The sequence below is a fragment of the Belonocnema kinseyi genome, chromosome 1 (genome assembly GCF_010883055.1).
Source record: "Belonocnema kinseyi isolate 2016_QV_RU_SX_M_011 chromosome 1, B_treatae_v1, whole genome shotgun sequence".
Taxonomy (NCBI): domain Eukaryota; kingdom Metazoa; phylum Arthropoda; class Insecta; order Hymenoptera; family Cynipidae; genus Belonocnema; species Belonocnema kinseyi.
This window is the reverse complement of record NC_046657.1, coordinates 77,587,460-77,600,699: the sequence shown is the minus strand read 5'-3', so window position 1 is coordinate 77,600,699 and position 13,240 is coordinate 77,587,460. Positions and strand designations below refer to the sequence as shown.

Genomic DNA, 13,240 nt, shown 5'->3' with positions numbered 1-13,240 from the left:
AAGAAGTTTCTAGCTTGTCAAGAGGTGCCTTAATTTTCGATTAGCAGATTTGATTGCCGACATAAACGAAGGCCAAGTTAAATAAAACCGTTTAAAAAGGAAATAGAACCAGAAAGCTAATAAGCCATGTTACTAAAATCATCCACCCTCGGTACATCGAGACATTAACACCATCAATATTCGATGAGATTATAGAATCTGAATGGCAGAGACTTCATGTTCTTACTGCGATACTACGTTGGTACAAAAAAAGTAGTGCAAAAAGGGAATTATACCGAAACTTGCAGACATATGAAAAAATGTTCAATCCTGGACTGTGCCTAAAGCAAAATAACCAGCAAGACACCAAAGTTGCTCATTTGAAAGACATGACTAACTATTGATCGGGTGTTTGGGAAAAACTAACATAAGCAATTGAGATGCTGCATGGTTTTAACTAGAGGAGACATGAGCTAGTAATAACCCTGCAATGGAGCTAAAAAACATCACAGCTTTAGATGTTTCACTTATTTTGAAAAGAGCGAGTAACTGAAAAGCTCCAGGTCTGGACAAGGTGCACAGCTTCTGGTAACTGACGAGTGTGCATTTTACGTTGGCAAAATGTTTTCATAAAATCATCGAACACCTAGTTCGGATGCCCTTATAGAAGAAAAAAAATGATGTTGTAAGAACTCGAGATGCAGTAAAGATTTAGTAGCCATAGACGCTATTTCCATGACGCAAACTCGTAAATATCAAAAGTATTTGCAGGCATACATTGACTACAAGCAAGCGTTTCTTTCCGTGCCGCATGACTATTTGCTTAAAGTCTTACAAATTTACCAAAGCTGCCCACGTATCATTGACTTCCTAAGTCGTGCAATGATGCTTTGGGGTACAATAATCAAGTATTGTGATAATAGACAACCACGAATAACTAGAGCAGTACGCATTAGGACTGGTATATTTCAAGGAAACTGCTTTAGTGCACTAAGGTTCTGTTAAACGTTGAACCCATTAAGCAAAACACTAAATAGCATGTCTCATGGGTTCAGAATACATCAAAATGAGCCTGAAGCTATAAGCTAGTTTAAACCAGAAACTGAAGTAAGTGATCGATTTTACAACGCAGTTTTCAAATAATATCCACATCGAGTTCGGACTAGATAAATACAGAACAGTCAATTTAACAAGAGGAAAATTACGGACTGCAGAGCTAGAGAATAATTTCTAAAACGAAATCGAGACAATGGTGAAAGGCGAGTCATAAAAATATCTGGCTATTCTTGAATCTAAGCGTATTCAGGACACGATAGTTAAGAAAAGCCTAACGGTTGCAAATAAAATTAGGGATATCAACAACTATGGCATCCCTGTCCGCACGTACTCCTTTGAATTCATCAAACGGTCTAACGCCGACATTGCAAGGTTAAACAGAACTGCCCGCTTAGAAAGAACGAAGAACCGAATGCTTTACAACACCATGTATAAAGTGGATATTTACTACATGCCCTTGAATTGGTCCTCAGACAAGGCTTTGAATATCAGGACAGAAACCATAAAAGAGATAGAAATGCAAATGAGACAGAAAGCCATCCACGGCGAGCACCCCAAAATGTTAGAGCAACCTGAAATGGATAGTAAGTAATCCAATATTTGGCCGGAAAAGAGCATCCTATTTCCAGAAATGGAAGGATTCGTCTTTGCGATTTAGGGTGATGCTGTCATAAGGATTTGAAATAGTTTTCAAAGATTCCAAAATATTTCAAATATTTCTAAATATTTCAGAAAGACCACAAAGATATCACAGAGGGCAATGGAAGAAAATATTAGCATTAGTGGCATTTTCTTCCAAATAATAGAAAGAGCGTTGCAGAGCTTTTAAAAAAATGTTAATAAGTAGTAATAGTGCCGTAAGTCCGAGGCCTTAATCTACGTGAAAGTAAAAGTCGTATTTTTGAAATAAATTGTGCCATTATGAAAACATATTTTTACGCAATTTGTAGATGACACCCAACCACAATAAATAAGTAAAGCGTTATTCTCAAACAGCAGACCCTCATATTACACAATTCTAAATAGGTTACCTTCATACAAGCAGAGACGCACTCGATAATCGTATATGAAGCATCTTCTCAATATAGACAATAGCTCTTGGCAAAGGGACAGGTTATATTGAGGATCCTGTGTTACATTACGCATTTCTTTCTCAAGAGTTGCCTAAAGGGTAAAAAAATTATTTTAACTTTTTGTGAGATTTTATAAGCGAATATGATTAAAATCGTGCGTTTACGAACCTCTGTGAGAACTGAAGAAGTGGATGTTGACGTAGTAGAAGAGGAATTTCCTTGGCTTAAGGCACATAGGGAAGACACCTTGAGATTCTTTAATAACTGTAGAAATCCGAGTACTGCCATTTGGCGCGTATAAGTATCTCTGGTCGTTAATGCTTTTCTTAGTACGAGGACAACAGTATCTCTTATTGAGTTGCTTATCTTTGTTATAGGAAGTATTGCGTATAGAACTTGCATTGCTACACCTCCTGGTATAGAGAGTAACTGCTCCAGTAAGCCCACGACTAATATTTTGTTGTCCAGAACTGTCATAGTTAATTTTTGGCAGAGGAAGGCTAAGCAGTCTATAAATAAATATTTGAATATATGAAGTCCTTAAAAAGTTGTTTTTATTATAACTTGTACAGAACTATAACATTGATCAATTCATTATATAACATTGATCAAATTGATTGAAATTCAGAAAGAAGTTCGGCACAGCAGGCGTACCTACTAGCACATAAGCAGTGCTAAACGCGACGGTACATTTTGGTACATTTCACTTTTTCCCTAAGACATTTTTTTATGTCAAATTAAATATTGTTCTATATGGCTATAATATAATAGCAGCCTTCAAAGATTTATATCCAAAGTTAGAAATCTGAACATATTATATGGAAAAGCATAAAAATAAAAAATGGCAATCTTTTGTTGAGTTTTAACTACACTTTTTAGTGTTTTTACTAAGATGCAACGAACCTTGGAAATTTCAAAGTTATATGATTGGAGACTTGAGAGGCGAGAAGTCAGACAAATAAAAATGGTAATTCAGAAGTTACAAATTTAAAAGTGAGCGATACGGAATGAAGATAATTGAAATTAGCAATCTGTTTTTAAATTTTGTCTAAAAAATATTTAGTATTCTTATGTTCTTTATACTCCTTTTCTAAGCATAGGAGACAGAATAAAAACAAAAATTACAAATTATATATTAGGAACCTTAGAAACGGAACGAAAAATGAGACCTGAGATACGGATACAAAATTAAAAAAACTTAAAACATTTTTTAAAAGTAGCATAAAAAAAGTCAAACCAAATTCGAAATGAACAACTTAATAGAAGTATTAAAAGCACCAGCAAGAAATTTTTCCAGAAATTTTTATCCAGAATTACTCCAGAATTTTTTATCATTATTACCATTGCTATTTTGTGTGTCTGCTTTTTATAATTTCAAGTTCAAATATTATACTGAATAGCAAGAAGGAGTGCACTGTATTTTTCTGGCGGAGACACGCAAAATGTAAAGCGTATTCTGCTGGTTGCATAAACGTGATCTTTCTTTTCGAGTAGGCGCAATCCAGCATAGAATGTTGGACATCACTCGAAAATATAGATATTACGGTCAATCTGCAAGCAGCAGAACATGCTCATTTTGTGCGACAATAATTTAAAAAAATTTAACTATATAGTTTTGTTGTTTTTTACAATTCGGCAAGTCAGTATTAAATTTATAAATTTATACTTTTACTTGGTTCCATTTTTTCGTATCTCAGGTTTACATATCATAATTTTGCAATAACGATAACTTTGTTTCTTTTAAATATCTGCCTTCCGTATCACATGGTCCTCAGAATAAGAATTTCTTAGTTTACCTTCGATCTCCCAAATTGATAATTTATAATTTTTGCTTCTTTTTGTGTCTGATGCTCAAGAAGCGATAGGTTTATAAGACTTGAATAGTTAAAGGAAAAAAACTAAAAAATAGATTGACAGTTTTAATACCTGCCTTCCGTATCTCAGGTTAATTCTTAATTCCCATGTTCAAATATCGACCTCTAATTTTCTGCTTTTTACTGTATCTTATTCTCAAAAAGGGAAAAGTGAAGTAGGAAATATAAAAACTATAAGTAGTTAAGGCAAAATAAAAAAAAAACTAATTGCCATTTTTTATTATCTACCTTTCGTACCTCAGGTATTCAAGTTTATAATTTCTTAGTTGCCGTTTCGTCTTTCTGTTTTCCCAATGTATAATTTGTAATTTTCTTATTACGTCTGATGCTCAAGAAAGGAGGCTGGCAGGTAGAGGGGGAGTGTATAAAAAAATATCAAATAGTTTAGTCAAATTTAAAAAACAGTTTGCCACTTTCAATTATCTGCTCTTTGTATGGTCTATGGTATTGTCAATTACCAATCTTAATTATCTACGTTCCGTATCGCAGACTTTCAAATTTATCATTTCCTAATTACCATTTTTCACTTGTCTGAATTTTCGTCTCTCAGGTCTCCAAATAAACAATTTTGCAATTTGCAATTTTTGATTGTTTCCTACACTTAATGACAATACTAAAAAGTTGAGTTAAAATTCAAAAACAGATTAACATTCTTTATTTTTCTTCTTGTCCGTATCAAAGGTTGAGATTTAGAGCTTTGCAGTTTCGCCCTTTTAAAGCTTCTCTCTGTCAGTTTGTTGATGGATTGTCGATTTATGTCCTGCACGTAACTTCTCAGAATGCCAAGCCGCAAAAAACACTATCCGTCTGTGAAATCAAGCTAGGGACAGAAACTACTACAAAAATGTTAATTCACAAGCTCAATTAAATTTATTCGCCCATATAAATTTATCACGTGCTACACTGATAGAATAATTTGATTTTTCACAAAGTTAAATTATACTAGATCGCGAATTCATGTGTGAGTTTGATAAACTTAACAAGTTATACTTTTAGATTTGAAAATACACTGCGCGTGAAATTACAACTGATTGTAAATATCATTAAAGTTTGTTTATAGTAAATTCGTTTGGCACAGCTGCTGCACCGTTTTTAGACAGCAGGCGTGCTACTTGCACACAAGCGCTGTACTAACTACCTAACTACCTGTACTAACTTCCAGTTTGGCGCGTGTGCTGCGCCGAAATCGGTATAAAGGTTGTGCTGAGCCTAGTACTGTAATGATGTAAAATAAAATTTAAGTTGCACACGGGAAGCTGCACAGATTAAGCTGCACGCGTTAATCTGCATACATTTAACCGCACACGTTAAACTCCACACATCAAGCTGTACACGTCAAACTGTACACATACGATTTAAATCAAAATCGAACCCCAACTTCAAAATCCTATTTATCACATCTGGAGTGTTTTAAAAAAAATATCTTCCTCGAGGAAGATCAGTACTGAAAATAAACTTAAACCATACCCCTATTAACGCAAAGACGTGGAGATTTGATGAGGAGCGACGAAGGAAAATTTTACATAAAACTAATGCCTTTTCATCAGGATGAAAATATAAAACGCTGCAGGGCAAGACCTTTGTGTTATTTTCTTGAGATCAGATGACCCAAGTAGTCTAACCTCTCGAAGACCAGGTTGAGGTGCAGAAGGTGCTCTTGCCAATTTTTCGAGCAAACTATAGTGCCCCTATGTGGTACGTCAAAAGCCGTATATTTCTGTAAGTCTAGATATAGGGGCACTGGCCAATATCACGTACGTAAATCCAGGGTTGAGAAAATACTCACGTTTTCCAATTTATTGATCAAGTCTTGAATTCGGCGTAGAGTATGAATAGCGTTTTCCGAAATCGAATACAGTTTACACAAGTTGATGCAAAATCCCGGTTTCTCATGAAATCATCGAAATCATCGAAACAGGTTCAGTTAACAATTATTTGCAAGCTGAACTCAACATATTTATACGTAAAGTATTTTAATAGTATAACATTTTATATTATTTTACTTTTATATTTATATTTAGGAATATAACTTATGATTATTAGGGAGAGTCCTATAAACATAAAATCACAGATTGTTACAACTCTAACTAACTTAGAAGATTATATACTCAGGTAACTTGTTTTAAATTATCGACAATCTTCTTTTCGCAATCTGTACGTCCTTAGAAATAAGAATGGGATTAAAACATGTTATGGCTTTGGTGAAAGAATACTTCAATAGACTTTTCGAAAATCTTTTGCAGTATACAAAAAAGAATACATCTACATTCTTGATGAAACTGAAGAATTTGTAACTTTATATACTCTTAAGTTTGAAAATTTCGTTTTTAGTAGAAACCCCCAAGTCAATATTCTTTGCAAATAAAATATTAGATTTTTCAGACAAATTATTTTATCGTACGGCTCCACTGCATTTTCAATTACGTCTTTCCTCACACAGCGTGCAAGAATAGAATACACTAGCGTACACAGATCTTCGTACATAAAAGGAGCCATAGGGGATTCAGATTGGAAGTCTAAAATAAAAGGTTGTAAAAGTAAAGCTAATGACTGGAAGAAAGCCAATTTCGGTCCAAGTAATTCGTCTTTCAAACATTTAGACACAGTTTCAAAACTGGCGGTTTTACGAACTTTTTTTTATCTCTGATAGCACACTTTACGTACTCAGTTAAATGAGGCAGAATTGTCTACGCCTTTTCAGCCACAGGAGCAGTTTTAATCCATCGAGTAATACAAAACTTGCTTGGGAAAAGATTAGATTTTGTAAAAATCATATAATCGGCTCTACGCGCGGGTACATTTTTAAAGAGGTTATAAGCAGAACGTGAGAAACTAACGAGCGTCCATCAAGCTTTATTTACTCCAGTCCTAATATAAAAGAACCATGAACTACGTGCAATCCTCAGCCACCCATTTCTAGAAACATTGATTCCCTTTAAAATCTTTCATTAGATGTGACAGGTCAGTATGAAGTTTGAAATTGACGTTCGGGCCATCCACTGAAACTTGGATAATTTATTTAGGTTTTTTTCGGTGGCCGCGCTTCGGAATGGCGAGTGGCTCATAACATTCTGTAAACACTACAAAATCTCAGCTCTGGTACAGTTAATATTAAAAAAGTAAAACTAAAAAAAATATGCAAATACATCAATGACAGTATTAAATAAAAAAAGTACTCTTTGAAGTAATGAAGAATGTCTTACTTTTTACTATGTTTATTTAATTTAAAAAAAGTATTGTTAACCTGTTAGATCGATTCAAAAAGCTTTTTACATTATTTGTCTAGGGGCGATTGATAAAAAATTGACCACTTCAAGACAACTCATTTTTCATTTTTTCATCAAATAATAAATTATTTTGAAAGTCAGTAAAATAATTATATTTAAGCTTAATTAGATAAAGTTGCAACATTTTAGATAATTTCGTTCAAAAATTATAAATAAAAAAGTAAGAAAAATGTTTTGTTACACACCTGTCCCAAACTAAAGTTTAAAAAAATTTATATAATATGAAGACAATTTAAGAAAATTTTTAGATACATAAATATCACATATATTGCGTTGATAAAAACCAAAATCAAAAGAAGAGTTTAATTTTTTAGAGTTGAAGATTCTAAACAGTGACTTCAGAGTTTCTTCTAAAAGCTTTTTGTCTGATCAGACTAAACTTCTATTTTAGGATAAAGCTGGAAAGTAATTATTCAAACTGGTAATGATTCGAGCTCAAATTAATCGTAAAAATAGTAATTTTCACCATATTTTTTTCTCTTATGTATACATTTTTAAAGGCTTTTTTTAAAATTATTTTTGTTATCACAGTCGCATGTCATGTCACGCGAAATTTAGAAACATGTAAAGTTTATACATATTACAAATAAACTGCTTAAGTCTCTTTATTTTCTATTTTCATACTCTCTTGTGTTACCCGTCGTTTAGAAAAAAATCTTAGGTAGTTTGGAAATTTGCTTAATTTTGAAAATTTTTTTTGTCTAATACAGTCTACATTTTAAAGTGGGACGATGGTCGTGGGGGCTAAAGCGCAGGCTTTGGATCCACTCCGTGGGCTTGCGGGTTCGATTCCCTCCTCGCACTCTGGAAGAGCCTCGGCGGCCCATACGGTGAACACTAGCCTAGCAAGGGAGTTGTTCATCTCCGGAGAGTCGTGGAACCGGTACCTCTAGAGAAAAAGGTTTTCTCTAAGTACTTAAAGCTGTTGCTCTTGGTGGTTGGGAACCCACCTTAAACTGTAGATCCATCTTCCACCAAGTAAGTGTGTGGGGGGCGTGTAAAGGAATAAAGAAGAAGGTGCAAGAAAAATGTAAACCCTTAGGGGACACATTAGAAGCTTCCATTCCAGTCCACCTTTTAGCAATCAAATTTATCTTTTTTTTTTAATTTAGAACCCGAAGATTATTTTGAACTTTGGAACACTTTAGTTCGTTGAAAAATATTTTCCGTTAAACTAATATAACCTCTAAGTTACAGAAAGAGTTTTATTTTCAAACAAAAAATTAAAGCTTTTCTTTTTCTGAAACACGGGATAAGGAAATAATGTATGTTTTCACTTACAGAAAAAATATGTATCTGTTATTTTTACAGTAGCTATCGTGTCTTGAATAACCTGTTGAATGTAGGAAGTGACAGCCTGTAGTTAACATGTGATCTAGATAACCTCAAAATGACCGTATTTTTTAATTTACGTCGAGTCTGGATGGCTTTTTTAGCGTAAATTAGGTCGAGTTCAATTCGTAACTCCAATTCAGTTCAAGAAAACGTTTTTCTGTATTTTCTATCAAAGAAGGAAAATGTGGATTGGCTCCTTTTTCTTTGGGAAACTTCAATTTGCTTAATCGATACGTATCCACACAAATGATAGATTAATGCGTCTATTTAGAATTGACATGCTTATTTACTTAGTAACGGCCTCGATAACGTGTTTTATGAATTGCACATAAAGGAGAGTCCAGACTACATGAGACTACAGAACCTCGAGAACGGTCAAAAATGCTAAATAGTAGGCTCGCACACGCAACGTAATGTGGGCGGTCAACCAATCCCAAGTAACTACCGATTTGGCGATTGGTTGTTCGGGCACACAGCGCTACGAAACGCGCGATTTATGCAATGCGAGAAAGCTACCGGTGTAATATTTCCCTCCGGGCATTCTCCCAGTTTCTCTCGGTTCGATAGCCACAGATAGAGAAATTTTAAGAAATGTACCACATTACATGAAAATGATTGAATTTGAAAAATTGTACGTCTGAAAATGGATTGACCCCCCTCCCTTCTAGTCCACTTTCGTCAAATTTTGGTACCCCCACGGCCCTCCAGCTACGGACGTCTTTTAAGGAGAGCCCCATATACACCTTCTGGTCATAAATCCAGGGTAATCTCAGAATTAACGGTTCACGGGGTTCATTATATTACCCCCGAGGCTGACAGAAATGGATTCTTTACCTTGGTACATGAAAGACGCTTCGAGTGTGGCTAAATCTACTTTCTAGACACACGGCGTCATTAAGATAATAACCCAGGCAATGTCAACACTTGACAGACGTTCTTGAAGGCTCCACTCTCGTATGGTGAATTAGTTCCATCAGAGCTATAACCAAAATCTGTTCGGAGCTCTGGGGGTCTCTTTAAAGGGAGTCTCTTATACAGTAGTCTCTTTCGATGTAAAAACACATCTATAGATTCCTTAAGCGCATATTGATGAATAGGGCCTCAACGCTACGAAGAAAAAGTGCTGGAAGCTCACGATACTTACCCAGACTATCGTAATCAGATTCACTCGTTGAATGCCTCAAAGGAATTCTCGAAACACATGCCAAAAAGATAGAAAGATCCCGTGAAGACAAATATTTACATTCCCTAAGTTGCCCCTGGATACTCGGTCGGGCAGGCTTCCGGATAGGTGGGTAGATCGGTTGCTGGATAGAGAGCCTATTAGGTTCCAGGGTGTACGACAGCAACTGGGTAGGCTCCCTGACAAGCTGCCAGGTAGTTTGCAGATGGAAGAGTTGTATAGCCCCCCTCATAAGTTTCCGGAAAGGTTGCGGAAGGAGCAGCCGGAAAGGTTCCTTGGTTAAAGGCCGGATAGTTACCCGAGAATTCCGCTAGTGTTACTATTGAGATAGCAATTGATTACATCCCGGTTAATAACCATGTAGTTAAATTCGGTTAGCTTCCTAGATAGACAGGTGGTGCGATTATTAAGCTATTTCTAGGTGCAGGCGTGTTCATCTGGCCTCCTGGGTTTGAAAACAGCTAAGCGGTAGGTGAATATTACCCTAAATGCTTGTCGTGACGTTCGGGTGCATTCAGGATGATCCTGAGAACGCTATGGAATAATCCTCCGAATAGGGTAATATTGTGATATTTGACAATAGAAATGCACCATTGAATGATTTTCAAAATTTGTCAAATCAGCTGGTCGAGAAATCTTCAGAGACTTGCGCAGAACTTTTTTTTGCACTTTTTTACATTTTTCTCGCATTCAAAGGCTGACATTTCGTTGCCCATGTCTTTCAAAATCAACTTTCTCCTCGGAATTTTCGTTCACTTTCTTGACGATGATATTGTATTTTCCTCTATCGTGTAATTATTGAGGGTTTTGGGCTTCTGCTTTTTACTGTTTATTTTTACAGTCCTCGCTCCATGTGCTTATACTTTTTTTATAGTAACCTTTTCATGCCTCAGGTTTTTTAAAATTGTTAAATATTGATAAATATTGAATCCCAATTGATAAATATTAACAAGTATTTATATAATAAGCTCCCCGACCCAGATTATGGGCAGGGCGTGTTCCCCGAAAAATAGTAAGGCGTATGTCCCAATTGTTCGGAAAATATCCATTTAAAGTCAATTTTAAAGAGATAATATGTCAAGAAACCTCATTAAATTTGGATGTTATGTTATTCAAACCAAAATCCGTTGGTATTTTGACTTTAATGCAACATTTATGAGCCACTAGAACAACTTTCGGCCTGCTTGCTCTTTATTTTTAGAATAGTGGTCAATTATTATGAACAGAAAACGCATGAACGAACACATTTTTGCTCTCACCTTTTTCATTGCACAATAAAACACTGTTTTCCTCGAGGTGGCGCTCAAATCACATAAACATAAGTTATATATCTAGAAAGTGGGCCATATTTCCCGACGGGTTACATATCCCGGATTTACCCTATATATTTGTATTTCCGGAACTTAGGCTTGGGATCACGGGCAAAAGGCTACCTGGCCGATTAGTTCGTGACGAAGACGGCAGAACACCCGTGAATGCACCTGAGGTTGACAGAGCCATTGTTCCAATCAATGGTAGGATTAGCAGGTATGCATTCGTCGTAGTATTCGGAACGTCGTTTGAGGACATATCATAAGTAGGAAATTGTCCTCTTCCCCAGGGGATCCCCCTGTCGATATGGGGGTGTCATCTGCCATGACTACAACTGGCTGATTCCTGGTAACCACTGAACAGACCTGTTCTTCAGGTGGGAATCCATGAAAAGGCTCTGAAGTTTCCGAAGAATAATCGAAGGTGGAGTTACGCGCAATCGGGTTTTGCTGTGCACCAAAAAATTGATAAGAAATTTTTATTTCAGTATGGAACCAGAAAACATTTATTCGATGACTTATAAGTTATGATAAATTCAGAGGTTTGGAAGAGAAAGATTAATCAATGGTCGAAAAGGTTTCTGCACATGGTAGCTGGATGATGACGGGCGATAACCGAATTCAGTCTTTTGGGCGTCTGGTAGGTCCTTGGATGAACGGGGTCCCATTCGTGAGACTTTCTTGAGAAAACGGCCAGTAGGGGTTATCGTCGGTATATTTCGGTTAAAATCTGCTGCTAACGAGGTGATCCCCGAGGTGAGAGGTAAGGTCTCGACTTCCTAGTGCGTCTTTTTCTCGCTGAAATTCTTTCGAGGGAGAGTTAGGCTTACCCCGGGCTCATGTACCCGCTTCCTTGTAGGCTTCGCACTCGTGGAAGGTTCTCCTCCCCTAAGGGATGAATACCTGGAGTACCCGCAGATGGGCTGTGTGACTCGGGACGTGGCGGGGACGTCTCCTATGGCGGAAGATTAATTCTTAGGTTCCGCAAAACTTCCCCAAGAGCTTTGAGCTCCTCGTTCTCCAAGGTGGAGACATCTGCCGGGGAAGAATAACTCACCAGGTCTGGTAGGACCTGACCAAGCTGTTGGGGGAGGTTAAGCTCCTCAATGACATCTTCCCGCGGCATGGACTGGTTAGTCGTTTCTGGCGCGTTCTGAAGCCAAGTTTGGTTGGATGGGAGCCCTTTACCTTGGTTCCGGCAATCTCCGCGATTCCTCTTCTTCCGACTGAGGGGTAGGGGAATATAGGCCACAAACTGTTCAAACCATGCATTTGTTTATAATAATTCTTAAAATATTTGACGAATTATATCAGACAACAATGAGATTTTAAGACAATCAGAAGAAAATTCAGTTTGTTTATGCCGAAAACAGTTCAGATCGTGAATTTGCTCATATTATTTGCTGATAAAGTTAAAAAATGATATCGGCTACCACATTGTCATGATCACATTTCTCGTAGCTCTGAACGAGCGATTTCGATGCATAAATATACATCACGAAAACATAATCCATCATACTGATTATATGTTGCAAATATTGGTTTATAACAAATACTTTGACATGTCTACAATTTTTTTTATTCCACCGTCCCTTTTGCATCAAACCTGAGACCTGATTCCACTGAGAACATTTTTCATAGAGAACTAAAAAGGAAATGCAAAATATCAACATTTTTTTCGCTATTTGCAGCTTTATAACATTTTTTTAAAAAATTCAAAAATCGTTTTTTCATTTCGCCCTAATGTGCGCTGTGGCACCAGTAACAACAAATCGACCTATGGATGTATCGATTTAGCAAATGTCGCCACTGGCGCACGAAAATTCAAATTAAATAAAAATCAAAATATTATGAATGGATGACAACCATAGTTATAATAGAAGCGTCGTGCCATCGGCCTATTTTAGAATAGTTGATAGCTGTTCTCTTGAGGAGTTTAACAGACCATAATTTCAGAGAATTTTAGTTGTGTAACATCCTTACAGGATTACACAAGAAAATCCGCGATGAACTGAATTCATACTCGCGGAATATAAAAACCCTTACGAAATTCCACGATAAAATCCTGTTTAAAAAGAACATGAGGATTTTTTAATACGTGCCAAATAACTATATTTGGGTAAGAAAGATATTGAAGTGGGTC

The 13,240-nt window shown here is 36.3% G+C and overlaps 1 protein-coding gene across 3 annotated transcripts in view; it reads right to left on the bottom strand.

Annotated features, from left to right (window-relative positions):
• The window catches only part of LOC117168927 (Fanconi anemia group I protein), a 426,852-nt gene that overhangs the window by 256,184 nt on the left and 157,428 nt on the right, over positions 1-13,240 (bottom strand). For 2 of the 3 annotated variants that reach the window (XM_033354903.1, XM_033354913.1), the window contains exons 8-9: positions 2,277-2,617; positions 2,067-2,199 (exon numbers count right to left, since the gene is read on the bottom strand). The exons of the other annotated variant lie outside the window; for it this stretch is intronic. In XM_033354903.1, coding sequence (XP_033210794.1) covers positions 2,067-2,199; positions 2,277-2,617 — 474 coding nt within the window. The remainder of the gene's footprint in view (positions 1-2,066; positions 2,200-2,276; positions 2,618-13,240) is intronic. 3 annotated transcript variants of the gene reach the window in all.